This window comes from Hakea prostrata, chromosome 10, assembly GCF_041222555.1.
Source record: "Hakea prostrata isolate BN-2017 chromosome 10, UWA_Hpros_2, whole genome shotgun sequence".
Taxonomy (NCBI): Eukaryota; Viridiplantae; Streptophyta; class Magnoliopsida; order Proteales; family Proteaceae; genus Hakea; species Hakea prostrata.
Window position 1 is genome coordinate 39337120 of NC_142609.1, and position 27553 is coordinate 39364672.

General features: G+C 38.7%; 3 protein-coding genes across 3 annotated transcripts; all 3 read left to right on the plus strand.

Annotated features, from left to right (window-relative positions):
• The first annotated feature begins 721 nt into the window (after positions 1 to 721).
• Positions 722 to 7327, plus strand: LOC149002867 (65-kDa microtubule-associated protein 1-like). The gene is made up of 10 exons (XM_089137692.1): positions 722 to 872; positions 1924 to 2024; positions 2142 to 2345; positions 2446 to 2703; positions 2800 to 3015; positions 4270 to 4425; positions 4512 to 4823; positions 5880 to 5967; positions 6156 to 6304; positions 6525 to 7327. Exons 2-10 carry the CDS (start codon positions 1953 to 1955, stop codon positions 6840 to 6842), a joined length of 1773 nt encoding a protein of 590 aa, XP_088993818.1. The 5' UTR covers positions 722 to 872; positions 1924 to 1952; the 3' UTR covers positions 6843 to 7327.
• A 376-nt stretch (positions 7328 to 7703) lies between these two features.
• LOC149002868 (protein HOMOLOG OF MAMMALIAN LYST-INTERACTING PROTEIN 5-like) lies at positions 7704 to 16495 on the plus strand. The gene is made up of 6 exons (XM_089138217.1): positions 7704 to 7889; positions 8000 to 8100; positions 11270 to 11379; positions 12334 to 12409; positions 12686 to 12820; positions 15448 to 16495. Exons 1-6 carry the CDS (start codon positions 7796 to 7798, stop codon positions 16111 to 16113), a joined length of 1182 nt encoding a protein of 393 aa, XP_088994343.1. The 5' UTR covers positions 7704 to 7795; the 3' UTR covers positions 16114 to 16495.
• A 7152-nt stretch (positions 16496 to 23647) lies between these two features.
• On the plus strand, positions 23648 to 27313 carry IAMT1 (IAA carboxylmethyltransferase 1). Its single transcript, XM_089137166.1, has 4 exons — positions 23648 to 23912; positions 24362 to 24781; positions 25215 to 25490; positions 26482 to 27313. Exons 1-4 carry the CDS (start codon positions 23802 to 23804, stop codon positions 26833 to 26835), a joined length of 1161 nt encoding a protein of 386 aa, XP_088993292.1. The 5' UTR covers positions 23648 to 23801; the 3' UTR covers positions 26836 to 27313.
• The last annotated feature ends 240 nt before the right edge of the window (positions 27314 to 27553 follow it).

Here is a 27553-nt window from a genome sequence, read left to right on the forward strand (position 1 = left end):
ATTAAAACACACCCCATCCCAATATTCAAGCATCATCCCCTCCTAGATTTAGTTTGTCTTATAATTAGATTTATTGCTTTATCTATGTTAATCAAAATACGATGGTTGACACAATTTTGTTAGGATCTTAAACTAACAAAGGGAAAGTATCGACAAATGACCTAGACCGGAAAGAAACCAAACCGACACCGGGAGGGAGTTTCAAGTGCCCGAATTTACCGATTGACATCCTTACCTCTCGCCAAAGGGAAGTTTCTCCTTTTCAAGTGTCCCCCCATTTCCCCTTATAATCCTATCAAAATTGATGGGTTTTTAGGGAGATCAATTTCTTACTTGATCATTAAGTCCCGAGGGCCAAATTAGTAGGGTACTTGATTATTTGGCTCATTTTCTCTCTTTTGGTTATAGTTTCTTCGTAATTCTAGTTTCTTGTTATACCCCTCAAGAAATCAATTTTTTACCAAAACATCAAAAAATCTGCATACATTAAACTGATATCATGTCCACTGCAGCATATATTTAGAAGGATAAAATGGTCAAAATCCCATTTTCAAGGAAAATCAGAAAATGTAAAATAATTTTGGGTTGACTCGAGTCAAAGTTCAAGGGGTAAATAAGTAAAAGTGAAAATGTTAGAGATTTGCAGGATTCTCAGATAAATTTGAAGTATTTAATGGTCCCACCCACTTCTGTATCTTTCTTCTACTCCACTCTGAGACTCTGAGACTCTGAGCTCTGTCCTTTGTCCTGCCGTCGCTTCCCAGTTAGTACTTCTACTCTTTCTGCTCCTCCCAACTGAACACGCTATTGAGACGAAATCGTTTGGATCTGAAAGAAGAAACCCGCAAATCCAAGCTCCAACCACGTCCTTGGTAAGTCTCACTTCTGCATTTTGTTCCATCTTTGAGCTTGTGTAATTGTGTTGTGTGGTTGTTGGGAATTGTTATTGTTGCTTTCACGTGAATCCCTGCTTCGAAATGAATCTTTCTTCTTGAAACTGAAGTGCATTTGATCTGCCAGTGGTAAAGATCTGATTTTTATGAGTTTCTCAGCTGTTGATTCTGATGAATGGTGTAGGGTTTTATGGACTGGAATTGGACTGATGGGTTGCTTCCGTGAGGGTTTTTCGTACTACTTCAGTGCTTGAATTTTGTTGATATATATTTTTCTTTTGTCGATTTTGCTAGGTGAAGTGCTTGTAACGTTGGCTGTTCCTGCTTTTTTTGGGGAGGTGGGTGGGTTGATGGGGTTGGGTTAATTTCGGGTCTTAGGTATTGGTTCTGGTAGTTTGTAGTTGAGTGATGATTAATGCGTTTCTCTTTCTTCAGCAACTTGCTTCTGATGTTCAAGATTTTGACTTGAGAAGTCGTTTTCTGAAGCTCTTTCTACAGATGTGCCAAGAGTAGTTCAAGTAAGATTGATTAGAAATGTGTATCTGTAAACAACTTACGACGTCTTCGACCCAAATTTTTGGTTCCGTGTGTTAGTTGGGAAATAAGATTGTTTTGCTCTTCAAACTTCCGCTTTTGATAATTTGATTTCTGTTGAGGTTATGGAAGGAGTTAAGTCGATGGATTTGCTACATTTTCTCTTGGAATTGTATATTTGTCGGTGCTTCCTACTTTTATAGTTTTTGGGTCTTTCACAATGCTTTGTGAATGGACAACTTAGTCAATAACCTTAAACACTTATATCCTCAAACTAGAACAGGAAATGGTCACTTTAGTATGCGTGCTTCCGTGGTCGTGTTAATTAACCAGCGGTGCTGATTTTCAAAATTTAGATAATGAAGTTTGCAACTGCTTGTTTGTGGACGAATATAAAGCATGCAGTATATTGAGTATAACTTGACTTTCATGGGAACAAAAAAGAAATAAAAGGAGCTACCTTGAGATTATCTTCTCAATTCTGTGTATATTGCAGGTGAGGTTGTACTTTCTTCAGAATTCCTAATGGCAGTCACTGATGCCCAGAGTCCAGTTCGTGGAGTGACAACTTGTGGGTCTCTGCTGCAGCAGTTGCAGGCAATCCATCTTAAACTTTTTGTACCTTGCATTTAGCATCCTTCGGTTTTCTTTGGACATGTAGCAGTGCATATGAAACTGAAGAAATGACAAATTGTTATTCTGTTTGCATTGCAGCAAATATGGGATGAGGTTGGTGAGAGTGATGAGGAACGTGATAAGATGCTACTTCAGTTAGAGCAGGAATGCTTAGATGTTTATAAAAGGAAAGTTGACCTGGCTGCAAAGTCGAGGGCCCATCTTCTCCAGGCATTGGCTGATGCCAAATTTGAACTCTCCAGACTCCTCTCATCATTGGGAGAGAAAAATTTTGTTGGAATGGTATGGATACACCAATTTATGTGGATTGGTTTATCTTATTCATATTTTCCCCAGGGTTGGGAACTTGAGTTAACTGCCTCTGCCTATTGTTATTTTACAGCCTGAGGAGACAATGGGTACAATTAAAGAACAACTTGCCGCAATAGCTCCTGTATTGGAACAACTATGGAAGCAGAAAGAGGAGAGAGTAAGGGAATTCTCTGATGTACAGTCACAGATTCAGAAGATATGTGCAGAGATTGCTGGGAATTTGAAACTCAGCGAGCAGGGTGGGGCTCCTGCAGTTGATGAAGCTGACCTGTCCTTGAAGAAGTTTGATGAATTTAATGCTCAGCTCCAAGAACTTCAGAAAGAAAAGGTAGATGCTTTTCCCTTTTCAGTGATTCATCAGTTCAAAATTCAAAGTGGTTAGTAATTTAGTTGAATGTTCAAACTCTCTCCTGTTACCTTGCAGAGTGATAGGCTACACAAGGTTCTTGATTTCGTAAGCACTGTGCATGATCTTTGCGCTGTCTTAGGGATGGATTTCTTCAGCACCATCACAGAAGTTCACCCGAGCTTAAATGATTCGGTTGGTGTACAAGCCAAGAGCATTAGCAATGATACCCTATCCAGGCTGGCTAAGACTGTATTGGCACTAAAAGATGACAAGAAACAGAGACTGCAAAAGGTGATTCTTTTATTCTTCAACTCTTCAACTTTAGCTTGCTGTGTAAAAGTCAATATTTATGTGGGGAACTTTGTTACGTTGTTGAAGACTTCTGTGATTCTGTCAAATAAATGAATCCTGAAACACCTGGCTATAGAAACCTCCCATAATCCTTAGGTGCTAAGGGCTTTAGCTAAAATTTCTGAGTGCCAGCTGCAAACTCCATGTATCCAGCCTCCTATATCTCATTTTGGTTTCACACAACTTGAAAGCACCACTTATAAATGCAAAAGACTATCAGCAAATATGAGTGGTAAAATTATATGCTCAATATTGATGGAATATTTAGGTTAGGGAATTGATGGAATATTATATGCACAATACTGATGGACTATTTAGGTTAGGCTCTGTTTGTTTTGATGTAAAACATTGGAAGTTTAAAAAAAGAAGAAGGAAATTGAAGTGTCAAATTCTAGAGTTTGTTCTGTTGGAAGCAGGAAGTAGAATAAAAACATATAGAGATTTACTGTGGGGCCGAAGTATTTTATTCTCAAATCAGGTCAAATAGTTGGAGGGAAGAAAGATATTTCCTTTTACTTTGTAGCATTTTACACTAAACAATAGCTCATAACTGTTTGGCATCATTGTGGTTTTATAGATTTCTTCCAAAACTTGTTTGATAAATAGCTACGTGTTGCTGTTCATGCCTGAACTGAATGCTGTGGATTTAATATGGTTATTTTTTCCAGTATTTTATGGTAGTACATCTTATATAAGAAAATGTTCACCAAGCCACTTTATTCATCTACGATTTCATCCCATCCTTGATAATGGAGACGCTTGGCTCCTGTCTTTTGTGCATGTGTGTGTTATATGCCTCTAACTAAGACATCTAAGGAAAATTTTTCAGTACTATTAAATTCCTTGTATATTTTGTTTTCCGGACACATGGATGTATTATGCGAATTCTGCATATGAATGTACTATGTATGAATGCATATGTAAGTTGTGAGAAATTAGAGACATGGTAGTGTGGATATATGACTTTCTGTCTGTTTAAAATATTTCTGGTTATTGTGAAGAGACAATTGCACATGCATTATTTACATAGATTTACATTACTTGCACCCTGACATTATGACTTACTACTTCTCTTTGCAATATCTTACAAGCAAGGAACATACAAGCAAGGAATACACCAAGATTTTTGACTCACCTTGTTACCTGATGATTCATCTCAATTAATCTCTACTAACAATATCCACTCATTTTCAGCTTCAAGAGCTAGCAGCACAGCTTATTGATCTATGGAATCTAATGGATACTCCGGCAGAGGAGCGGAGTTTGTTTGATTACGTTACCTGTAACATGTCAGCTTCGGTGGATGAGGTTACTGTCCCTGGGGCCCTTGCTCTTGACCTGATTGAGCAGGTTAGAAGAGTCAACTGCTTTCCTTATCTGCTGAGGGTAATCTTGTTTGGATAAACTAGTGTAACTCTTCCTTTCATGTTGTGTAGGCTGAAGTGGAAGTTGAAAGGCTAGATCAGCTAAAATCCAGCAGGATGAAGGAAATAGCTCTCAAAAAGCAGGCTGAGCTTGAAGAGATATATGCCAGAGCTCACATAGAAATAGATTCTGAGACTGCTCGAGAAAAAATCATGACCATGATTGATTCTGGGAATATTGAGCCCTCAGAATTGTTGGCTGACATGGATAATGGGATTGTAAAAGCAAAAGAGGAGGCACTCAGCAGAAAAGATATATTGGACAAAGTTGAAAAATGGATGTCTGCCTGTGAAGAAGAGAGTTGGCTTGAAGACTACAATCGGGTAAGTATATGCTTTTCTAGGTCCCGACAATCCTATTCTTTCTTCGTTTGTCATCTACAAATAGGAGCTTTGCCTGAACAGGAAGGTGACTGGAATACGATTCTGTGCACATTTTCTAGATTCTTTGGTTTCAATGTTATGCAAGGATCATCTAGGTGTCAGATAACTAAAAGGCTAACCCATTTAATCTTCTATTGTTTGCTGCCTAGAGCTGGAACCAAGTTGTGCAGTAATATATACCATGTTTTAGGCTCTACTGAGTCATGCCATTTGATCTACCTAGATATATCTTTAGGTGGAAATCTCCTTTGTGAGATCAGCATCCTCTCGTGACCATGGGGAAATTAACTTTTGGTAGTCCTGAGTAATACAACAGTTGGGTGGGATCCTCTGATTGGGTTAACGTAATAGTTCCTTTGGATCATGGCATGCCCTGAGATAGGGTTGTGAATGGATTCAACAAATCTAATGATAAGTCCAATCTGATATTGCCTTCTTGGATAGTGGGACATGTGATATAGCTTTCATGACTTGGTTTCTTTAGTATCCATCAGTGTTCCAATCCATGCCATGATTTTAGGAAATGGTATTGACTGGGGCCAATACTGATTCCTGGCTGATCTCTTATTAGTGGATTGGTTGGATCAATGGCACCTGTAAAAGAATCTGAATCTTGAAGAAATATGGGGCTATATCTGTTTGAGCTGGACCGATACAACCCCATCCAGATAAATATTAGTGAGTCCAGTTCTGTATCTGATACCGATGATGTTTCCTAGATCCTGGTCAATGCACAGGGTTTCATGCCTGTAATTTTGTTCAGCTTTTCATGCTCATGGTCAAGTGCTTGGTTGGTGAACACTTGGTCCTGGGTTTGAGTCCTGGAAACAGTCTTTCTAGAAATAGGGTTTGTTCTACATCTGACCTTCCCCAGACCCTGCTGAATGTGGGAGCCTTATGCACTGGATCCTTTTTTCTAAAGAATAACAGTAGTTTTTTTTTAACGGAAATGTTACTTAAAACTTAAAAGTCTTTAATGTGCGCCTTCTGGTACAGGATGAAAACAGATATAACTCAAGCAGAGGGGCACACTTAAATCTCAAGCGTGCGGAAAAAGCTCGTATTCTGGTGAATAAAATTCCAGGTATTTTCATACTTTGGCTTGAACTTCTTATGCATTGCCCAAGTCTTTAGAGGATTAGCAATCAATCGCGCAAAGATGGGTTGAGGGGTGAATGGATGTCTCCTTCATTTATGTATTTCTGGAAGCATTAATATTTTGGGCAGAAATCATCCCTCAAGATTATTAACAGCATTTTCTTGCCCTTTTAGCTCTGGTTGACACCTTGGTGGCAAAGATTCGGGCATGGGAGGAGGAAAGGAATATGCAATTTACTTATGATGGTGTACCTCTCCTTGCTATGCTGGATGAATATGCCATACTCAGGCAAGATAGGGAAGAAGAGAAGCGTAGAATGAGGGTGAGTATGATGAAATTCTGTCTGCTCTTCTTTTTACTTTTTGGGTTCTACTAGAGGTATGGGAATGATGAGGGAATTCCAAGCTTTTGATGGCCCAAATGGTCTTGCTTATCTTTACAATGCAATAAATAGCGCCCTACAGTGGGTTCCTTGGTGTTGGGCATGCCTGTTAAGGCATATTGCTACCGTTGCATTGATTAACAGTAGACTTTTTGTACAGGACCAGAAGAAGTTCCAAGAGCAAGTAAATACAGAACCAGAAGTGTTCGGTTCAAGGCCAAGCCCCAGCCCTGGCAGACAATCACTAGGTAGTGCAAAGAAGGTCGCAGGCTCACGAGCCAATGGAGCTGCAAATGGTACTCCTACAACCAACCGAAGATTATCATTGAATGCACATCAAAATGGTCTCAAGTCTACCACCAAAGATGGGAAAAGAGAAACTCTCCGGCCAGTGGCTCCTGTAAACTACGTCGCAATATCAAAGGAGGATGCTGCCTCGCATGTTTCAGGAACCGACCCAGTTCCGGCTTCGCCATGATAGTTACCACTTGATGAAGCTTTTGTAGTGTGTGTCTACAATATAGGCGATAACATTGTGAACATAGTTGCTTGGGCAGGGGAATGTGTTCTAAATCATTATTCTCATACTGTTCAGAGCTGTATAATGTGATAATGCTCTGAGGTACAATGGTTCATTTTTCCATTTCTCATTCATAAGCCCTAGTGTAACTTTTGGTTCATCTTGGCTCATGTTTATTATGTAATCTTTGTACTCATTCGAGTTCGATTCTAAACCCTTGAACAATGTAGTAGAAGTCTTCAAAAATGTGTCTTGAATTGGTTTCCTAGAGTTTTCCTCCGAGGGAAACTCAAAAGTCTGTGTTTGATGGATAAAATGAGACATTTAAAGTAGTGTCAATTAGCCTTTTAGGCTTAATACAGGAGGCTTATTACAGGAGGGTAATCCTTTTCTCATGTTTATGTTCAAGCATTCCATTGTTGTCTCTTAGTGGAGTCCTATAATAGTTTTATCACACCAATTCTTGTTGGGGTTTGTTTTGATGGCTTGATCTCAGGTTACAATTGTGGTTTATCGATGATTGCGTCAAGCCCTAACATTGATCTTAAGGTCACATTGCTAGATTTTTAAGGTGTGAATATCCAAATGGTTTAAGCATGGAATACTGTATTACAGCTGAGGGTGATTTCGTCAATTCATTAAATGGTCTAGAGATTAGAGAAGCACAACCAAATCCCAAAGGTAGCCAATGAAAGGTTTCCCACCCTACCACCTAAAGTCGCAACTCGTAATACCGAATTTGTACCGTTGTTTATACTGAAGCCGGATGCACAACGTGCGACTAAGTGGGGGGTGTCTCGTTTGTGTCAGCTCTTCCTTCGTGTATAAGCATGCTCGTGTTTGTCTCCATGCGCCTCTGTTCCTCTGTGTGTGAAGTTTGAAAAGAGATTAGAACGAGCAGGAGAAGAACAATGGCAAGCGAAAACGAGCCCGCGAAGCTCCTTCTTCCATACCTTCAGAGAGCAGATGAGTTGCAGAAACATGAACCTCTCGTTGCTTACTACTGTAGGCATTCTTCCTCTTTGTTTTCACCAATTTCACTCTGCTTTGCTCCTATTGTGTTCGGCTACTTCGCGTGTTCTTCTATTCATATTCTTAACTTTTAATTTCCTTAGGTCGATTGTACGCGATGGAACGAGGATTGAAGATCCCTCAGAAGGAGCGCACGAAAACTACAAATGCTCTTCTTGTTTCTCTCATGAATCAACTTGAGAAGGTAAAGGCCTTTTCAGTTCCTTGAGGAGATTGATATTGCTAGGGGAAATTTTTTTAGGGTTGGACCCTGGACAAACGTTATCTTTTCGTGCTTCAAATTTTCTACCATGGAATTTTGCTTTAATTGTTTGGTTGATTTTACTCTGTATTTAGGGTGAGCTGTTACTTGTTTTTAAATCTACTGGTTAGGGGTATAGGTCTCTGAGATGGTGATTAGCGATGACAAATTAATGTTTTTTCAATATGACATGGTCGAGTTTCAGAGGGAAACTCAAACATAAGAGGTTAATGAAATTGGAAAGCAGGGCTGAGATTACCCTGCTGTTCCTCTGTAGTTACTCTTCAAATGCTAGGAAGACCCGGAGTCAGTATCTAATGGAACTCCGAACTCCTTCCTCCAAATAGCACCTGCTCCCATCCTAGTTTCCTATTTCATTGTCTTCTCTTCGGAAACATTTGATTACATGGTGTCCAATCCAGTTTTGGGGTTCTCTGGATGGTCCCTAGTAAAGTGAGGCACATGGGTTGCTTGTGCTATCTTTCTATTTTTGGTGAATTATCAAGCTGTTTTAAAGCTGTACTCATATATGGTCTCAATCTGGAAATGCATCCCCCTATCTCAGGAATTAATTCAAGCATCCAAGGCAGGAGTTGAGAAGATTTGTCTTGCCAAAGCAGCATCGTTTTTTACTGCAGCAGCATGCTGTAATAAAGATAGGAAGATGCCAAAGGCAGGCAGGTTTACTAATGCCTCCAAAATTTCGGCATTAACCAGGATGAGCATGAGTTTCTGCTTTGATCATAAAACCCAAGAATGAATTAATCAGATTAAAGTGGCCAAACAAGGAAAAATTAATCAGATTAAATGAAAATAAGATTAGAGATGAGCCGTTATGTAGCTATAATCATTATGACCAAAGTGACCACAGAGTCGAGTCTGGAAACAGCTTTTCTAATATAGTAGGGGTAAGCCTGTACATTATGACCATCCGCTGACCCTACACTGGCAGAAGAGTTGTGTCCTGTGTATACTCGTTTTACTAATAAAAGACAAGATGCCCTCTTTATGAATAAGAAGATAAGATTAGAAGTATGTGGGGTACAACAATACTAGTAATATGAGAGAAAAACAAATAAAAAGTTGTAATTGCAATTCACAGTTAATTCTTTTTTATGCTTTTTAATTAACTTTGGGTATGTGTCTTTGAAATGAGTGGAGATCCTCGGCTTTTTTATGTGCAACTCTGAGATGAAGATAGATCTTTTGTTCTTTCTAGGGGGGTTGAATAGGGTGAAGATGTGAGGAGAGGGCATGGGTTGTTTTATGTGTGTTTTAGGCAGCCTTTGGCTGGGGGGCAGTATCTTGCTGTAGGGGATGGCTTGCACCTTGCAAACAAGGTTTATCTCTTTATTTTCTTGCTGTATTCGTTACTGTGTAATCCATAGGAGGGTTCCTATCAGATATCTTCGGTGGTCTGTTGAATCAGGAATAGAGTGAAGCAAGCTTATTGTCATCTCTTGCGTGAACCTGGTGATGGAAGGCTTCTGCACAAACCAAGTCCTAGGGGAAAATTTATGAATGGGAGACCAAAATCATAGTTGCATGAGGCATTCAGCATTGAGTGTTCTCATTATTATATTTTAGCTTGACTTCATTGAAGTATTTTGAAATAGTAAATTAAAAAAAAAGCCCAGTAATTATCTACCTGGAAGTAATAGAAGCTTAAACAATTCCATTTCCAAGTTTTAATCCCATTGCTTTACTTGGTTCTTGTAAATATATGTTTTATGTTTTCTAGTAGTTCTTTGACGAGGTGAAACGTGTCCATTGAAGTCCCAACTATTAGTTGAACTAGCTTCAATGAAAACATTTTTGTTGTGAATCCATTGCTCAGTAATATTCTTACAAGGTGAAAGTGTGTCTAAGTCTGAAACTGCTGCCTCCATAATTCTGTTGATTGAAATGTGTTAAAAATCTGGCAAAAATTTTGTATGGTTGAGTAAAGCATCTTACATAAGTTGTCTCTCCTTTGATTCTTGGAGTTCGTGAACATGTCAAACGCTGTTTAACTGACCGATATTTCAAGTTTTAGCCCAATGTTTGGTGCCCATTTATTCTGCATCAATCTGTTAAGCAAGGATGTGAAGGCAAATGTTAGGGTTTATTTATTGTTTTGTTCTTATTGAACATCATTATTTACTTACTTTGTTTAAAGTAGGTGGGCATGCGTTCTGGATTGGTGAGATAAGGAGCTTTTTTTGATGAACAGAGAGGATGATGTGCTCTTACTTCTCACTTGAATTAGAGAAGAGGCATTTGTGCTAAATTTAACCAGTTCCTAGGTTGTTTGCATAAAAAGAAGAGATTGTTGGTCAATGAAGCTATGAAGGAATTTAAAATCATTTCGTTGACTAAAAATCTGCTTCTTACAACGAAGTTCATATGGAATGGATATTCATCCCCCACTGCCCCCCAAAAAAAAGTATTCATCCCCCCCCCCCCAAAAAAAACAAAAAAAAAAAAAAAAAAAAGGGAAGGAAAAGAAAAATAAAATGTGCTTCTTATGTAATACAATCTGAACCAGGGGAATCTTGCTTGTTTAATAAAGGAAGGATGATCCAAGTAATTTCAACCTTGTCCATGTGTTAGTGGTGGTCTTAGCTTTTCTGTCTTTCCACACCCCCTCACCTGGGGCTGCGGCCAGTCAGCCACTGCTCCGAAGAACTCATTTCTGAGGGTGTGGTGTCTAGAATTCATTCTTGATATATTGGCTGGAATGGGCTGTAATCTAAGGCTAAGTTTATAAAGGTGACAAACGTATTATGATGTGACTATTATGTCTGCATTTGATACATCTTCTATGATTTTCATGACTGGAACTTTTGGTTTCATTTTTATGATATTAGAGGCCTTAATACTGAAAATTTTGTGGGCTTTTTCTTTCCTCAATTTCTCAGGTTTTGTACTTTCTTCTTTCCTATGTTGCTTTTGTTTCCATCTCTATTTCTGATGTTAGAGCAGAAGTTCCAGAGAACAATGTTCATTTGCTCTTATTTATTTTCAGATATTATCTTCTCTTATATATTCTGTTATTATGTTTTCTAAAATTCAGTTGGACTATGTCAGTTGCATCTTCTGAAAATGTCTCCTGTGTTGGTCCTTTTCTTAGGATAAGAAGTCATTGAAGCTGGGTCCGGATGACAATTTATACGTGGAAGGATTTGCATCGAATGTTTTTGCGAAGGCTGATAAGCAAGACCGAGCTGGGCGAGCTGACCTGTGAGAAATCCTAATTTTATTGGAATTGGAATTCTATTTAAGATTTCCCACTTTAAGTGACTGAAAATCTGGCCTTTCCATCAACATCTAAATGGAAAGAATCCCAGATCAAGCAGGGTTTACTATGATCTCAGGAGATCAAAATTATCTTTCAAAGATATCACATTTATTTATACAATGATTTGGGCATATAAAGTGAATGTGAACAATCATGTATGATGAATTAGCTTTAAGCAAGAATTAAAAGAGATAACACAGAAGTGGTAAAAGAGCTTTTGTTTTGGGTTCTTCTTCCTTTTTTTTTTTTTTTTTGTGGGGGGGGGGGGGAGTTGTGAAGAAGAGGAAAAGCCAGAGAAGAAGAAAAAGAAGAGCAAAATTTGCTGGAGTCATGGTTATATAAATGTTCCCCCATTCTGAAACCAGTCACTGAAGTTGAAAGTGCAAGCCGAAGGGTGCTGTTGCTGCTACGTGTGGTACTTTTGACCGTTTGCTTAACAACATCAGATAATGAAGAAAACCATGGATTTATTCTTTTTGATTTTCTCTTTTTGTTTCAAACCAATTGATTGCTGCTTCTCATCTGTAGTAATTACCTACAAAGGCAAATAGAATCATTAGAAAATAGCACCTATTCGTATGTTAAAAAGAAAACAGTGTAGAAAGGTGACCACGCAGACACGTAAGCATCCTTGGTGCTCAAGGAATCACATTAATATTGCCTTTCAAGACTCTAGGGCTCAGAAGAATGCCTGGACCCCTAGCTGCACCTAGGTGATGCCTTGATAGCTGTTGGTGGGATTTAAAAGAAAAAAAATTTCTGGGTGGGTTATGTACTTCAGTATTTCTGCTGTGTGATTATTGGGCCATTTTAAGGAGAATGAAAAGCCTTATTTTTCCGGTATTCAGTATGCTATTTTTGTTGATTTTTCAGTTACATGTGTTGGCTTGTTGCAGGAGTACTGCAAAAACTTTTTATGCTGCAAGCATCTTCTTTGAGATTCTTAACCAATTTGGTGAACTACAGCCTGATGTGAGTTTGAATTACTGTTATTTCTATTCCATGTTGGAGTATGATATTGGATTTGAATTACTGTTATTTTGATTCCATGTTGTTTATTTGTTCCATGTTGGATTATGATATCTGATCCTAGAGTTTTTTTTTCATTTATTCATCGATATAATTTGGAGAATCTTACTAATTTGAGTTGGTAGTGTAGCTGTTCCCATTTAGTTAAGAAAAACAATTAGTTGAGTTGTCTGAGTTACCAAGTTGATTTTGTTGACATCTTGGATGTCTGTATGACAGCTTGAACAGAAACAGAAGTATGCAGCCTGGAAAGCTGTGGATATAAGGAAAGCTTTGAAAGAAGGACGGAAGCCTGAACCCGGACCACCTGGTGGTGATCAAGATCTGTCAACCCCATCAGTGACTTCTGCATATGTAAGCTTCAAAACTTAGCTGTAGTTTTATCTCAATTCAGTTATTAATTACAAAAGCTTTATTACTACAAAGGAGTGACCTAGCTAAATTAGATAATATTGGACGAGCTTTAGAATGCGAATCCGTGCTAAAACTAGTTATTATGTATTACAAAGAAAAGCATTTAGGCATATAGTCTCTTACTGGAACATTTCTTTGCTCTTTCATTGAAAATATTGACATCGACATGAAAACAGACAGCTTTCTATTCCGATGGTCATAGTGGTTGTTGATATTTTACCATCTTTTTACCACCTTACGGTTTCTGCTGGTTTCTCCACCAGTAATATGCTTTCTTTTTTGAATTTTGCTTCCTTACTGATGTAAGCCCAAATTTAAGGTTAAGGGTCGTATTGGAATTTCCTTAACTCTAAGAGCTGCCTCGGAATTCCATCAAGGAGGAAAGCTTTTTCCAGAATGTTCAGGATGTTCTATGGACCTGGAAACCCTACTGTAATGCTGAACTCAGACCTGAACTTAACTAAAATTCAAAAACTAAGGTTTTTTTTTTTTTTTTGGGGGGGGGGGGGGTGATGGTGGTGGTTTTGGCTAGGGTAGGAGGGGGGCTGCCCTTGCTGTTTCTGTAATTTCAGAACTTGTTTTTAATGATTCTGGGAAGGTCTGAATTGCATAAGCTTTAGGTCTTCCAGAAGTTTGAAAAAAGTTGCAGAAAAAAGAGGAAGAAGAAGAAAGGCAGAATTTTCTTAAAGCTAGGGAACCTGGGTTGAATTGAGGGAATAACAGTTGGACTGTCTTCGAGGGTGGTACGATCCTAATGGTAGCAAAAAGGGGAATTGAAGGGCTGGGAATAGGGAGTTGCAGGGGGTAGGGTCCTAGGGCAAGGGGGAGTCGGGGAGACCTGTGATGCTAGGTGAAGGAGGGATGGGAAGAGTCACAGGGTGGAGGGGAAGAGGCTAAATGTGCTGTAGGAGGAGTTGGGGGCTGCTGCAGTGTTGCAGCAGCAAGGGGGAGGGGATTCATAGGTGCGCGCAGCAGCACAGGGAAGGGGCTGGAGGTGAATAACAGGGGCAGGGACGAAAGAGGGGGGGGGGGAGATGGGGCTAGGCCTTTCCTTACTTGGGCGGAGCTTCTGCAGATGATTGATGGCTGCTGTGAAGGAACTTAGCTGCTGGTTGTAGTTGAAAAATTCTTCAAAATCTGCCGTGGCCCTCCCAAAGAGAACCATGACCCTGTGTTCCACAAGACTGAATTTTATTCAATCCAAAACTGAAGAATTAGAAAGAAGACCTGACTATTGATAGGCTTTAAAAGACACCGACACCATGTGGGAATCCTTAATCCACAAGAATCCCCCCACCTAAGCTAAACCCTTGATTTGGAATCTAGAAATTTAAATACCTTAACTTTAGGTGAGATTCCTTTATAGATTAAGATTCTACCACATGAATTACACGCATGCTGAAATAAAACTTTTAAGTGACTTAAAACTCTAATTAGCACATGCTAAATTAAACAGAATTCTATTTGACGTGTGCCACACTAAAGACTTTAGGACTTAGAAACAAACTCATTTAAGAAATAAAAACAAACTCAAACTCTAGAAATAGAGTTGGAAATAATTCCAGCACTCGAAAGAGGGCTAAAATGCCCTAAATACCCCTACTGGAGGGTTTCGGCCAGATCAAGAGAGCTTCTTGGAGCCATCCAGGGGGCCCCACTTAGGGTTTCGGCCAAGGAGGGTCTTTGTATTCACATCACTGGTTATATCTTTCTTCTAAATTATTCCAGACATTTAGAAATTACAAAATGGAAATTTGGTGATGCCAGTTAGGGAATACAAAGTTCTAACAAAAAATTGTGAAAGGCATTTAGATCAGTTTTGCCGCTACACAGTTCCATTAAAAATGATAGAAGATTTCAGCTTGAACAACATTTCCACATTGTCAAGTTAGTGATAAATTTTGAGGATGAGCTTTGGGGTTGAGTGCCACATCTCTGGTTTATATCTTGGGAAAAGTATTACATATTAACCTATCTTTCCCACAAGACCTTGATGGGTTCTTAACTCCACTTGAATGATGAAATCTTTTAGGGACATACCTTTTAAAGGATCAATATATCCCTTGAGCTACTTTCTTCATTATGTCTGCAGGAACATAAACTAACCCCTTACTAGATAAATATTTCCCGTGTCCGGGTACCTCTTTTTTTGGTTTGGGGTTGGGGGGTTTGATAAACCCTTGACATTGACTTGGGACTTGGGAGGAATAGCTGTGGTCAGATCTATTACTGGGGAAAAATTGGTCAAATCAATAAAATCTGAGTGTGTGATCTGGGATTGTCTAAATCAATACGGTGATGGATCTGTTATTGCAAGGCCAGTCCAGCACACACCTGGCAGTTTTGAATTTTAATATGTTTAGCATTTGATTGTGTATGCGAACTGCACTTCTACAATTTGCAAGGCTCTTGATAATTCAGTTATTGGTCCCAAATTGGATGTACTCATGATTGATTACACAACTAGTGACTTTTGACACTCATTTGATGTAGTCTGCGTCTCGTCCTACTGTTAATTATGTGAACTTGAAACACTTTCTGATGTTTAATAATTTCTTCCTCTGAAGGATGATCTTGGACCAACTAGAACCAATTCACTAAACCCTTCAGGAGAAGGAGCTGATGAATCTCCTCAGTTCCATGATGACATTAAGCACCAAGCTTCTGCAAACATTACGACATCACCTGCATCATACCCAAATGCTGATTACCCGTCCGGCGATTTTCATCCTTCACCCATTGACAGACAAGAATCTTCTTCTTACACTCAGCCCTACCATCAATCCTATGGACATGAATCTCAACCATCATTGCCCCAAAATTATCCTTCACATGACCCATCCTCTTCACTGCATTCATATCCCAATTTTCAATCATATCCTAGTTTTACAGACAGCAGTTTTCCTACTGCTCCATCACACAACCCCTCTTATTTCCAAGGTCCTGATGTTTCCTACTCTCATCAGTCAGCTCCACCAGCTTCAAGCCATCCATTCGAAGGGCAGTATACAGCTAGTGGCAAGAATGGAAGTAACCATGCAGAATCTTCACAGACGTCTGCCCAGACTTTCCATTATGACGTCAACTACAAGCCACCGCCTGAAAAGATTGCTGAGGCACACAAGGCTGCAAGGTTTGCCGTGGGAGCTTTAGCATTTGATGATGTGCCAGTTGCAGTGGAGTTCCTTAGAAAATCTCTTGAACTGCTCACAAATCCATCTACAAAACAGTAATTTCGTGTTTGATCTTGCTGAAATGGGGTTTATGTACTGCACAGTTTTGTATATACGGGAAGTGTGATTGTGGGAGAAGCCTGTGTTCACTCGTTTTGATCTCTACTTCCTCCACACATTATATGTAAATTGAAAATTGATGTTTACCAGATAAATAGATAACAGTTGATGTTTATGAAAATCATAACAAAACCCAAGCCCTCCATTGAAAATCATGAGATTCAGTTGATGCTCAACCACCAGATATATAGATAACGGTTGATGTTTATGAAAATCATAACAAAACCCAAGCCATCCATTCAAAATCATGAGATTCAGTTGATGCTCGAGGTTGAGCCAAAAGTTTCAGATTCATCGTTTTCGATTTAGCTAATTTCAAATTTATCTAGCCCCTACTCAGTCTTGCATATGGAGAAACAAGGAGGTGGACGATATATATGTGATTCAATGTGAATGGATTAGCGAGTCAATGAATTTGGTTTGGAAGATTTGCTTGGAACATTCTTCACACACCTGAAAAAAGGGTGGTCATTTGAACTGAACAACTCCAGTGCTTTTACCAAATTTGTTTTGTGGTATGTTTCTCTTGGAATTTTTGTCCTGCAACTATGCATTCTTTTTTAGCTTACTACTGTTTAACTTAATATTATACTTTTTATGAATGTGAAAGGAAGGATTATAGTCTCCATGAGTCAAATGTGAAGGTGATCAGTCAATCTAAAGCTCACAGTTCAGCTAGGTTTGGTAGTTAAGTTCACACCAAGTCTTTCAAGTCTTTAAATTATTTGGTTTTGATAGTTGGGTGTTTCTTTCAATGTCGGTTTTCCTTGATCAAGTTTTGTTATTTTCGAGGTTTTCTGACTCGTTTTCAGAAACTACTAATGACTCAAACTTGTCAACTTGGTCATATAGAGTCACGTTTTCCATTAAGCGTGAGTTAGGAACACTCTCAGGGCAAAGCAAATGATAAGTTTTAGATTGACTCATGACTCGTTCATATTCTTTTTGACAGTAGAAAATCTATTCATTGAAGAATTAAAAACACTCAGCTCCAAGAATACATAATTCTTGGACCAAGGAGTGGAAACCGGTCATTCAGTTGTACATTGCATTGACATAGTCGTATTTGGAGAGCATTGTCTAGAAAGAAAACAAAAAAAAAAAAAACAAAGGGGGGGGGGGGGGGTGCAAATTCACAACATTGTTCTAATGAATTAACTTGTCAAAGATGGACCCACACCACATTCTTTTTTTTTTTTGGTAAGTAAGAAATTTATTTATTAAAAGGTGAAACCTCCTCAGCCTAAAGATAGTAAATCAACAAAAGAACCAACAAGATGGGGTGTATGAGGTTAAGATTCATACAAATTCACAACATTGATTCATAGAGACTATAGACTATAATCCATTCAAATTCACATTGATTTTTGTTATAATGTGACCCGAGTTCGAAGATGGACCCACACCAACAAATTTTTTCATTCTTTTTTTGGGGGGTGAAGGCGGGAGGAGAGAGGTGAATGGCTGGTAGGGCTTTCCACATTAGCATAATGACTTGTTTTTAGAGATATATGATGAAAGCAGAGGACTTGGAACCCATCACTAGTCTCGGTTTATGGAGGGGTGCAGGGGCTTAAACCCTACAGTACAATATGACCCAACCCGATGGATCTATTCTTTTATCCGATTAGAGTCCATATATATATACACCTTATGTTCGCCTACAAGGTAATTGAGAGATCTGATGATTTTTCGCTTTGGCGAGTGGTTAAGAATCTCCATTGTTTTTTTTTTCTACATAGTAAAAAGTTCTTCACCCATGGACATGGTACACTACATTAGTGTGTGAACCATGCTAAATTTCTTTATATTTTTGTTATTTTTCTGTTTCAAGTCGTGATTTTTTGGGGTTTGATTAAACCAATTTTACCCGTGACATTCACAATTTTTTATATTTTTTCACCTCGGTATGATCTAGTTCATGGGATTCTCGGATTAGCATGGATCCACATATTGAAAAGAAATCTAAAAGAACACGAAAATGCTGGGAAAAATAATCATGTATCAGTACATTTTGCACTTCACCATTAAGGGAAAAAAGAAGGAAATAAAGAGTTGAGGAATCACAGTGGTAGGTGGTTGGTTTATACCAAAGAGTTGAAACCAACAACTACATCAGTGTTTGGTTTTAACAAAAAAATTGAAACCAGACAACATCAATGTTATTGGAGTAAAAGATAAACTCCAAAAAGGGAAACAAAAGAAAAGAAACTGTTTGGTTTAAATTCTCTACATTGGGCTACTTCCTTTTCTTCATGCTTGACCATCTTTGAAATCTGAACTTTGAAGGGTCAGATACTTGAGAAATAAAAAATTAAAAAAAAATGAATGAACTGTGGAAATCAAGAACAGAATCAAGAGGCCCAGTTCTCTAGATTCAAGTATTTAGAGCCTAGCAACACAACGGTTTAACCGTAACCGTCAAGACACTACATTAATGAAGGTCCTTCAAACTTAATTAAAAAAGAGAAAAAGAAATGTAAAAAGTGGGTTCTTGATTCTCATCTACGTTGATTCATGTTCCCTCATAAGCTACTAAAGTTTACCATATCGTATTATAAACTCTCATCTCCTGGATCTGCTCCTCTGGAATCATCACAATCATAAGATACCATTTATTTGAGTAATTAAAATTCCTAAATTCCATGCAATCTGTATAATTCTTCCCAAGAACAATAAATATTGAAGAAATGTAATAGCCTCTAGAGAGTAGAGTTCTGACTATTAAACCTAGCATGACCTTTTCTAATGCTCTTGCTGGCTAGATGAAGAGAGAAGCTAGTTAGCTAGTGAAGTAGCCATGTTTGATGTTGCCTGATAAATCCAAGACCCAATTAAGATGGCCATGTCTAGATGAAAGGATGGAAACTGTCTCTATGAATTGCTACAAAATATTGCATTGGGATAAGAAGATGTATAGAGAAATTAATGCTTCTATTAAAAAAAAAAGTATAGAGAAATTAATGCATCACAAAAAAGTTGTATATGAAAAGATATGAATGTGTCAAACCCAAGTAGCTAGTTTCTATCACACTCTAATCAATTAGTCCCCCTCTTTTGTTACATGCCATAATGTTTCCACATTCATTCCATTCCCCCCAGGTCAAGTTAGGGCTCCACCCTTTGCATAATTAGCTTAAAGTTCTATCTTCATTTGCTATTTCTTTATCATCATCAACACCCTCTGGGGTAATGAAGAGAAAGATGAATATGGGTGATCAAGTGATCTTCTAGTTGCAACAAATCAAATGGTTGGGATTGACTCATAAGAGGATCAATTGCTGTGGGGTTTTGGGGGTAGGACCTATGATTCTTGATGTAAATTTTGTGGGGTTAGTGACATTCATTGGAGTACAGTAAATTCACAGATTATGAGAGTGAAAATGTTAACACAATCCAATCACATGTGATGAAGGACAATAATTTTAGTTTGGCCTTATATTCTTTGAGAAGATAAGGTTTGAGAAACACATTCATCCAAAAAAAAGGTGTGAGAAACACAGTGATTTGGGGTTACAAATTAGATTTACCAATAGAGATTCTGAGGAGAGTATTCAAAAAGAAGATGTTCAGGGTATCTGCCCCCGGCCTTTTCAATAACATTAGTTGTTTGGTCTTGCTTGTTTGTTTGGGTGCCGATAATAGTAAGCGCGTTCACTGTAGTTTTTCAGCTTGTTCTGGCGTACTAGCAGTTGCTTGGCTCTTATGTGCGAGTTACTCAAATAAGGACTCATGGAGTTGCTTGGGAATGACACTTTAATAAGTGTATTTAAAACATGAAAATGTTATCGTTTAGGATTTCTCTACATCATCGTTCTTATCTATACCTTATCTTGTATATTATACTTGTGTTGTTTTCTTTACTTGTAGGAGAAGAATTAGGAAACATTGAATGTATGGATATATCATTCACATTGTAAAGAGAATAAACACACTCAATGCAAATAATTAGCTTGAATTGCCAATGGCCAAGTCTTTACTTCAAAAGCTTTTTAAGTAAGTCAATTATGTATAAAAGATAAATAATTTGAAAATTATTGATCATTATTTCATTATTAAAAACTTTTTAGCTCTTTCAATTAAAATTTACCAAACTGATACATGATGATGTACTTAACTTTAAAGATTAACCTTACTAATGTATTTTGATGCATTGACACATTAACCTGATTGGAACTCTATAAAAATATACTTTTAATTTTTTTTTTGGTAAACAAATATACTTTACATTCTCCTATAGAATCATTGTGTGATTTGGGAATTTTTGCCTTAGGGTTTTGAGCGAGAGTTTCGTAATGTTTTGATGATTCGTTAAGATATCTATACTGTAATCTTCTTCCTACATAGTGAAAATTTGAAAGAGGATTTACTTCCTCCATGGATGTAACATATCATGTTGGTGTGTGAATAGCATTAAATTTTTGTGTTGCTTTAATTTGTTTATGTTTTTGTTCATGATTCCTTGGTCTCGTTCTAACAATGCCCATGTGGCTTATACAAGTAAAATCCTATTAAGGCTCTCCACAGCTGCTCTACTAGCCCTAGAGGAGTCTAGATCCTCTACCCTGACATATGTGCTCCCTTCATGTTTTTTTCACACCACAATAAGGGTGGAACTCACCTTTAAGTATTGATAAAATGAATTAAAGAGGTCCATCAAGTCCTACATAGGCCCTACCCTTATTGCATATTGAAAAAACATCAGGGGAGCACATACCTCTCTCCTAATGAAAAGTTGATCTGGACTCACCCTAGAGGAGTCTTGATCCTCCACCCTGACATATGTGCTCCACTCATGCTTCTCCACAATACAATAAGGGTAGAACCCACTTTTGAATATTGACAAGATGAATCAAAGAGGTCCCGACGAGTTCTACGTCGACCTTACCCCTATTGCATGGTGGAAAAGCATCAGGGGAGCACATATCTCTCTCCTGATGAAAAACTGATCTGGAATCGCCTTGGAGGGCCTTACTATCAGATCCTTCCTCTTACTTCAATTTGCATACCTACCCCCTACCCACCCTTCCTCTCTTCCCAAGAAGGAAAATGTGGGACTGAACTTGAGGAGGGTAAGCAGGTAAATTCAAAGATCAAAAGTCCAAACCCTAAAGGTAGGAAGATAAAAGGTGATAAAGGTGGAAGAAATGGTCCAGCGACTATCACGCAGTGGTAAAGACTATGGAGTGCAAAAAGGGTGGTTCTTTTTTAAAAATTTTGGAAGTAGAAAGGAGAAGAACAAGATCCCGGGTCTCCAGAGTCAAGAAGAGCCACCATTATAATTATATTAAGCTCGACTTCCAATAACAACTAGTAGTTTAAAGAGCTTAGCTTGAATTTCGGGAGTTTCAGTTTATATACTGCAACATCATTTACCTTTTAATGGGTTATCTCTCTTTGCTGCTGATCCCAATTTTCTCTCTTCAAAAGTCTTCAAACCTGCCGACGTTATGCTCGATTAAATTACCATTCTCATAGTGCATGGAATCCAAATTCTACCGATGCTAGCTTGTGGAGCCCTTAAGCTATATACTTGGTCAATGTTAGAGAGAAAAAAGAGAGAAAAGATTAATAGATTTCCCATGAAATGATTCCGTTTTTTCAGGTATAGTTTGTCAACTGAAGAATTTTTTTTAATGAAGAAGTGGTGGGGATAACCCACATGACATTGTTGTAATCTAATTATAATCATACATAATATCATATTAATTAAGCTGCTAATGTCGTTATCTCCTCACTTTTTTTAGGGTTTCTTGAATTACTTATATATAATATAGATTAGGAAGATTATTAAGAACTACAATAACATATGACATTCTTCTTTATCTTCTGAGAAGAACAGATTCTCACGGAAATTTAGTTTATCAAGCACGTGGCTTAGCCCCCTTAGACTATTGAAACCTAAGGTCTATGGAAGAATTCAATATATGATCATGACCATTAGAAGATTTTAATGACCAAGTTGATGTTGGGCCCGGATGGTTGGTTCAGTTTCAACTCAAATGGTTCATTTTGGTTCTTGTCAATGTTTTTTATATTACTAAATCGGTTCTAGTTTGAGACCTCAATTCTTATACCTAGTTTTGAAGATTCACCTGTATAGACGTAGTTTGGTAGATCACTTGAATAACCTATTCTCTGAGATATGTGATGGAAGCAAAGGGCTTGAGTCAACTCATTTATATGAGTAATTGTGAGATTTGGGGTTTTAAACTAGGGTTTTTGTTGAGCCCTTTTGGTGATTTGTTGAGTGATTTGCATTGTAATCTATCTTCTTCCTTCATATTGAGAGTTCTTCTTCTTCATCTGTAGGCATAACACATCGAATTGGTGTGTAAGTCATGTTATGTCTCTGTGTTGCTTTTATTTGTTATTGTTTTTGTCTCTGGCTTCTGGGTGTTTCTATTTCAGAGCTAGTCCTTCTAGTAGTAATCATTACGAATGTATAGTAATAGAATACAAGACATTGTAACCCAACACATCTAGTGCATGGAGTTGGTTTGGTTTGGTTTGGTTTGATGCAATGTATAGGTCCAAAATGTGGTTCAAATATAGAGCCAAAAAAGCCATTGAAGAGGGATTAAAAGATGAATCTTTTGCTTTACGCAGAGGAAGTAGGATATAGCTAGGATATGTAATTAGGTGCATGGGTGGGTCTTGAGAAAGGGAGACCGGGTTCATGGGTCTCCACTTTGAGATGGATGATTTTGAGGTGAGAGAGGGCCCTACACCTTTCACGGGCTCTACTTTGTTGAATATCTAAGCTTCAAACAATTCAAAATTTCAATCTTCTTCTTCTAAGTCTAAAACAAATAAAATATTTACCTGTTCTTAATTGGTTCTGTCTCCCTTTCCACTGTTGAGCCACCACTTGGTTAAGAAATTTTGGGTTTTTTCCAGTACTTGGTAGGAATCCTTCATGAAAGAGAGAAAGAGAGAAAAACCATGAGAATCGCCGTTAATTTGGGCCTACTAGTCTCTCCTCCTCTCCCCTACTGAGCTTTATTACTTAGTTTTTTGTTCCAATCTTTCTTCTTTGGGGGAACAAAGATGAAAAAAATAAAAACAAAAGGACTACTGCCTTTCTGGTCCATCTTACCGAAAGAGATAATTCTTTATTTGTGACCAAGTGTTCAACCAATCCAAAGCTTGCTAACTGGATATATGTGGGTCCCACTTAAGATAGTCCCCCCACCATTAACGTCCTTTGATAATTGTTGTGGCAGTATTGGTAATGGCATGTATATGTGCATGGCAGTGAATTTAAGTACGTATATCCCTAACTTGTCACCTTTGCACTTTTTTCCAAAGAGAAAACCCTAATAAATAAAGAAAGAGGAAGGAGAGAAAAGAAGAGTTGTTCATTAGTAACCTAAAAGATTAAAACCAAAATACAAACAAGTTAACTAACACACTAAAAGCCCTATTATTCTTTACTCAAAACTTCCTGTTCTCACTCTATATATTTACATCTAATTGAAGACTTACACATGGTCACCTCTTCTGTCATAGAGTCTCTTGTCTTCATCTTCATCTTCATCTTCTTCTTCTTCTTCTTCCTCTTCTTCATCAGCCTCCACTGACCCTTCCAACCACTCCATTAGAACTGCAACACTAGTGAATGAGTCATGGCTCTCCAAGGAGATAATCTTGTTGTTCCTGTGAGAAAGCTTGAGAAGATGCTCAGCATGAAAGGAGGCAAAGGAGAGAGTAGCTATGCCAACAACTCTCAAGCTCAGGTACCCTTTGCTACCCAGTTTCTGATTTTCTCTTTTTCCTCCTCTAAATATATATATGGGTTCTTACTGATTTGATGTTCTTGATTTGCTTCCATTAAAATGGCTCCACCAGTTCCTTCTTTCTAGGGTTACTCGCCAACTTACTCATTTTAAGCAAATCCCACCTCCTCTCTTCTTTCAACCCCACCCTGGCCAACACATATAGGAAAAAAAGAGAGAGGACAAGATGTTAAGAAAAATCCAGTTTACGTATGTGATTACCCTAATAATAGCTTTAATTACTTTGATTAAATTTCAAAAACTCTCCTTACATCATCAGTTCAATCTTTAATGGTCACAGTAACTAGTAGAATAAGCTTTTTTAGTACAAAACAATTATGCTTAACGACTGTTATCACTTCCTGCAACTTTATTTTTAACTTTTCCGCTGCTTCTTCTTCTTCATACAGGCAAAACACGCAAGATCGATGCTGCACCTGCTGGAGAGCACACTGGACAGAGTGGAACTGAATTCCTCGCCTGAGACGCCATTTGCGGTGGCGGATTTGGGTTGTTCATGTGGTGGCAACACCATCTTTATCGTCGACGTCATCATCAAACACATCACTAAGCGTTATGAAGCCATGGGCTGTGAACCCCCAGAGTTCTCAGCTTTCTTCTCTGACCTCCCTTCGAACGACTTCAACACCCTCTTCCAGCTTCTCCCACCACCAGCTATCAACGGCGGTAGCATGGAGGAGTGCCTGGCCGCCACCGACCACCGATCCTACTTTGCCGCTGGCGTTCCTGGTTCTTTCTACCGGCGTCTCTTTCCGGCAAGATCCATCGATATTTTCTACTCCGCTTTCTCCTTGCATTGGCTTTCTCAGGTGAGTCACTTCTTCTCTTTTCTTTTTTTTTAACCTCGACTATGATGAGGTATAGAGTGACGGAGGTTTCCGTCCAAGGCTTTCTTGGTCTTACTGTCTCTACATAGGAGACAATCACCACTGTGCCAAAAATACATCCATCATTTTTCTTGAATCTGAGTGTTGCTAGTTCCTTTAACTCTATACTACTGGTGTAGAGGTCGACTTCAATGCTGCGCAATTAATGTGTAGCACTGTGTTGCGAACAATAGATCATTAATTATGCAGCACTCAAGCAATTTTAATGGATGTAACCTAGGATGTAGGTTAACTTTTTTAGTTATATTCTAAAGCCCGCATGAAAACATCAAAACGGCAAAAAGTGATCTTAGTCGTTTGATCCTTTGACTAGTATCGAATGGTCAAGATTGATGAGATCTAAACTGATCACCAGGTGCCAGAGAGCGTGATGGATAAGAGATCAACGGCTCATAACAAGGGAAGAGTATTCATCCACGATGCAGGTGAGAGCACAGCAAATGCTTACAAGAAACAGTTCCAGGCGGACTTGGCGGGATTCCTAAGGTCAAGATCACTAGAGATGAAGAAAGGTGGGTCCATGTTTCTCGTATGCTTGGGGAGAACGTCGGTGGACCCCACCGATCAAGGTGGAGCCGGTCTACTTTTTGGGACCCACTTTCAGGACGCTTGGGATGATCTCGTCAAAGAGGTACGAATAATTTAATTCAAACCATCTGACGCTCCTGATGCATTTTGTTCAAAATGTTGACCGTTGACCATGTGTCGTCATAGTTGAAAATTTCATGTTAATGACTAATCATGGACCGGCTTTTTGGTGGGGCCCGTCCCTTTATATATTTCACCATTAGAGGCATAAGTAACAATAGAATGAATGAACAAATGCCAGGTGGGATTATCCCCACCATTGACCAGATAGAATGATGGTGTGCGCCGCATGTATTTATGTCAGTCACAACATGTAATCATTTCCCATGATAAATCGACAAACAGCCGTTTTACGCCTTCTGATCATTGATCAGATTATGAGGAAATAGTGTTCATGGGACCAGCGCATGGCCGTATACCATAAATACCAAGAATTTGTTCATATGTGAAATATCTGATAGCCAACCAATTCGAATCCGAATTGGTGATCTTAGTGGATCAATATTGTCATCATGAGGTCAAGACATCGAAATAACCTTTCAACAAAAAATTTTGAGGCAAGATGCGTAGGAAAACTATTTCTTGAATTCTGCTTGTACGAAAACCTTTGACGCTAGACTCGCCCTTTAATTGATATTTCATAAGTGGCATCCCTTTACCACATGTTTAAATAAAACCTCCACCTTTGAGCCCTGACAAGCGTATGTAGCTATCCCTAGACTTGAACTTTTTCTCCAAATATTTTGAACTCCGATAGGTGCTGAGCTGGTAAATCATGCTTGCTACCCTCACGGATCCCATACCCTTAAATGCCAATTCAAAGGTGTCGGGATGGTAAACCACGGCCCAAGCATGATCTTACTAGCTTGTCACTCAAAGATGGGTGTTTTCAAAATGCTTGGAGCTAGCTAGGCTGGTTCAAGTCGTAAAGAAAGCACAATCCTCAATCCTGCAAATAGAGAACCCAGACTCACTATCTTTGCTATTTTGAAATCAAAATAATTATTCTGGATTGTGGGATCTCATGGTTGTAGGGTTTGGTGGAGAGTGAGAAACGAGACAACTTCAACATACCAGTGTATGCACCGAGCCTGCAAGATTTCAAGGAGGTAGTGGAAGCTGATGGGTCATTTGTCATCAACAAGCTCGAGGTGTTCAGAGGTGGTAGCCCTCTGGTGGTTAGCCGGCCAGATGATGACGCAGAGGTGGGCAAAGCCTTAGCCAACAGTTGCAGGAGTGTCTGTGGGGTCTTAGTTGATGCCCACATAGGGGACCAACTCAGTGAAGAGCTGTTCAAGAGACTTGAACTTAGAGCCACTGCCCATGCCAAAGATCTCATAGAACAATTACAGTTCTTTCACATAGTTGCTTCTCTTTCCTTTGCATAGAGAAGACAAAGTAAAGACTGAAAGCAAAAGGAAACCCACACATACCCAACAAAGATAGGGATGTATCAAACATGGGTGTCTTTCTATTCATGCCGGCCTGCTCTCTGTGGGAGTGTGTGTGGGGTCTCTGTGTATGTTTGTTATTACTGACTGGTGAAGTCACCTTTATACTTGATTGGGGTTAGTGTCTTTGACTCTTTTGTGTTCCCTTGAATCTGAACTTCTTAAGTAAAGTGTACCATCTTCATTTAACTTTGCTTTTGTGGCTTATGATTGTGTCCATGTATGTGAAGTTAGGGTTTGATCATCTCTCAAGACATACCAGTATTGGTTCCTTACAATAACTCTGATACATGTACATGTCCAAAGTGTAACCAGCCCTACCATAATAATGTCCAGTAGTACTTCAGTTACTTTCAGTTAAGGGAGACAATTATCTAAAGCTGTCCATGCTACCCTTTCTTATGCTTTTCCTTTCTTTCACTTGCCTAACTTCTGACTCTTTCACCGTAGGAAAAGTTGTTCTTTCATTAGAATTTGCTTTCTCTTTTCTCAAGGATAGAGGATAACTTACCTGGACCCCTTTAATTGATTACCATATACACATTCAAGGGCGGCTCATTTTGTTAGGGTTTGAAGGTAGATCTCTCTCCTGAATATGTGGTGAAGGGGCATCAAGGACTATCAAGGATAAAAGATCCTGAGAGGAGACTATCAA

What these genes read in the sequence shown, in the direction of transcription:
- LOC149002868 (XM_089138217.1), top strand. Translation starts at nt 7,796, where the DNA reads ATGGCAAGCGAAAACGAGCCCGCGAAGCTCCTTCTTCCATACCTTCAG. An exon ending in TCATGAATCAACTTGAGAAG is followed by an intron (nt 8,101 to 11,269) that starts GTAAAGGCCTTT and finishes TCCTTTTCTTAG; the next exon opens with GATAAGAAGTCATTGAAGCT. An exon ending in CGAGCTGGGCGAGCTGACCT is followed by an intron (nt 11,380 to 12,333) that starts GTGAGAAATCCT and finishes GGCTTGTTGCAG; the next exon opens with GAGTACTGCAAAAACTTTTT.
- IAMT1 (XM_089137166.1), top strand. Translation starts at nt 23,802, where the DNA reads ATGGCTCTCCAAGGAGATAATCTTGTTGTTCCTGTGAGAAAGCTTGAG. An exon ending in CCAACAACTCTCAAGCTCAG is followed by an intron (nt 23,913 to 24,361) that starts GTACCCTTTGCT and finishes TTCTTCATACAG; the next exon opens with GCAAAACACGCAAGATCGAT. An exon ending in CCTTGCATTGGCTTTCTCAG is followed by an intron (nt 24,782 to 25,214) that starts GTGAGTCACTTC and finishes ACTGATCACCAG; the next exon opens with GTGCCAGAGAGCGTGATGGA.
- LOC149002867 (XM_089137692.1), top strand. Translation starts at nt 1,953, where the DNA reads ATGGCAGTCACTGATGCCCAGAGTCCAGTTCGTGGAGTGACAACTTGT. An exon ending in AAGAACTTCAGAAAGAAAAG is followed by an intron (nt 2,704 to 2,799) that starts GTAGATGCTTTT and finishes GTTACCTTGCAG; the next exon opens with AGTGATAGGCTACACAAGGT. An exon ending in AAGAGAAGCGTAGAATGAGG is followed by an intron (nt 6,305 to 6,524) that starts GTGAGTATGATG and finishes CTTTTTGTACAG; the next exon opens with GACCAGAAGAAGTTCCAAGA.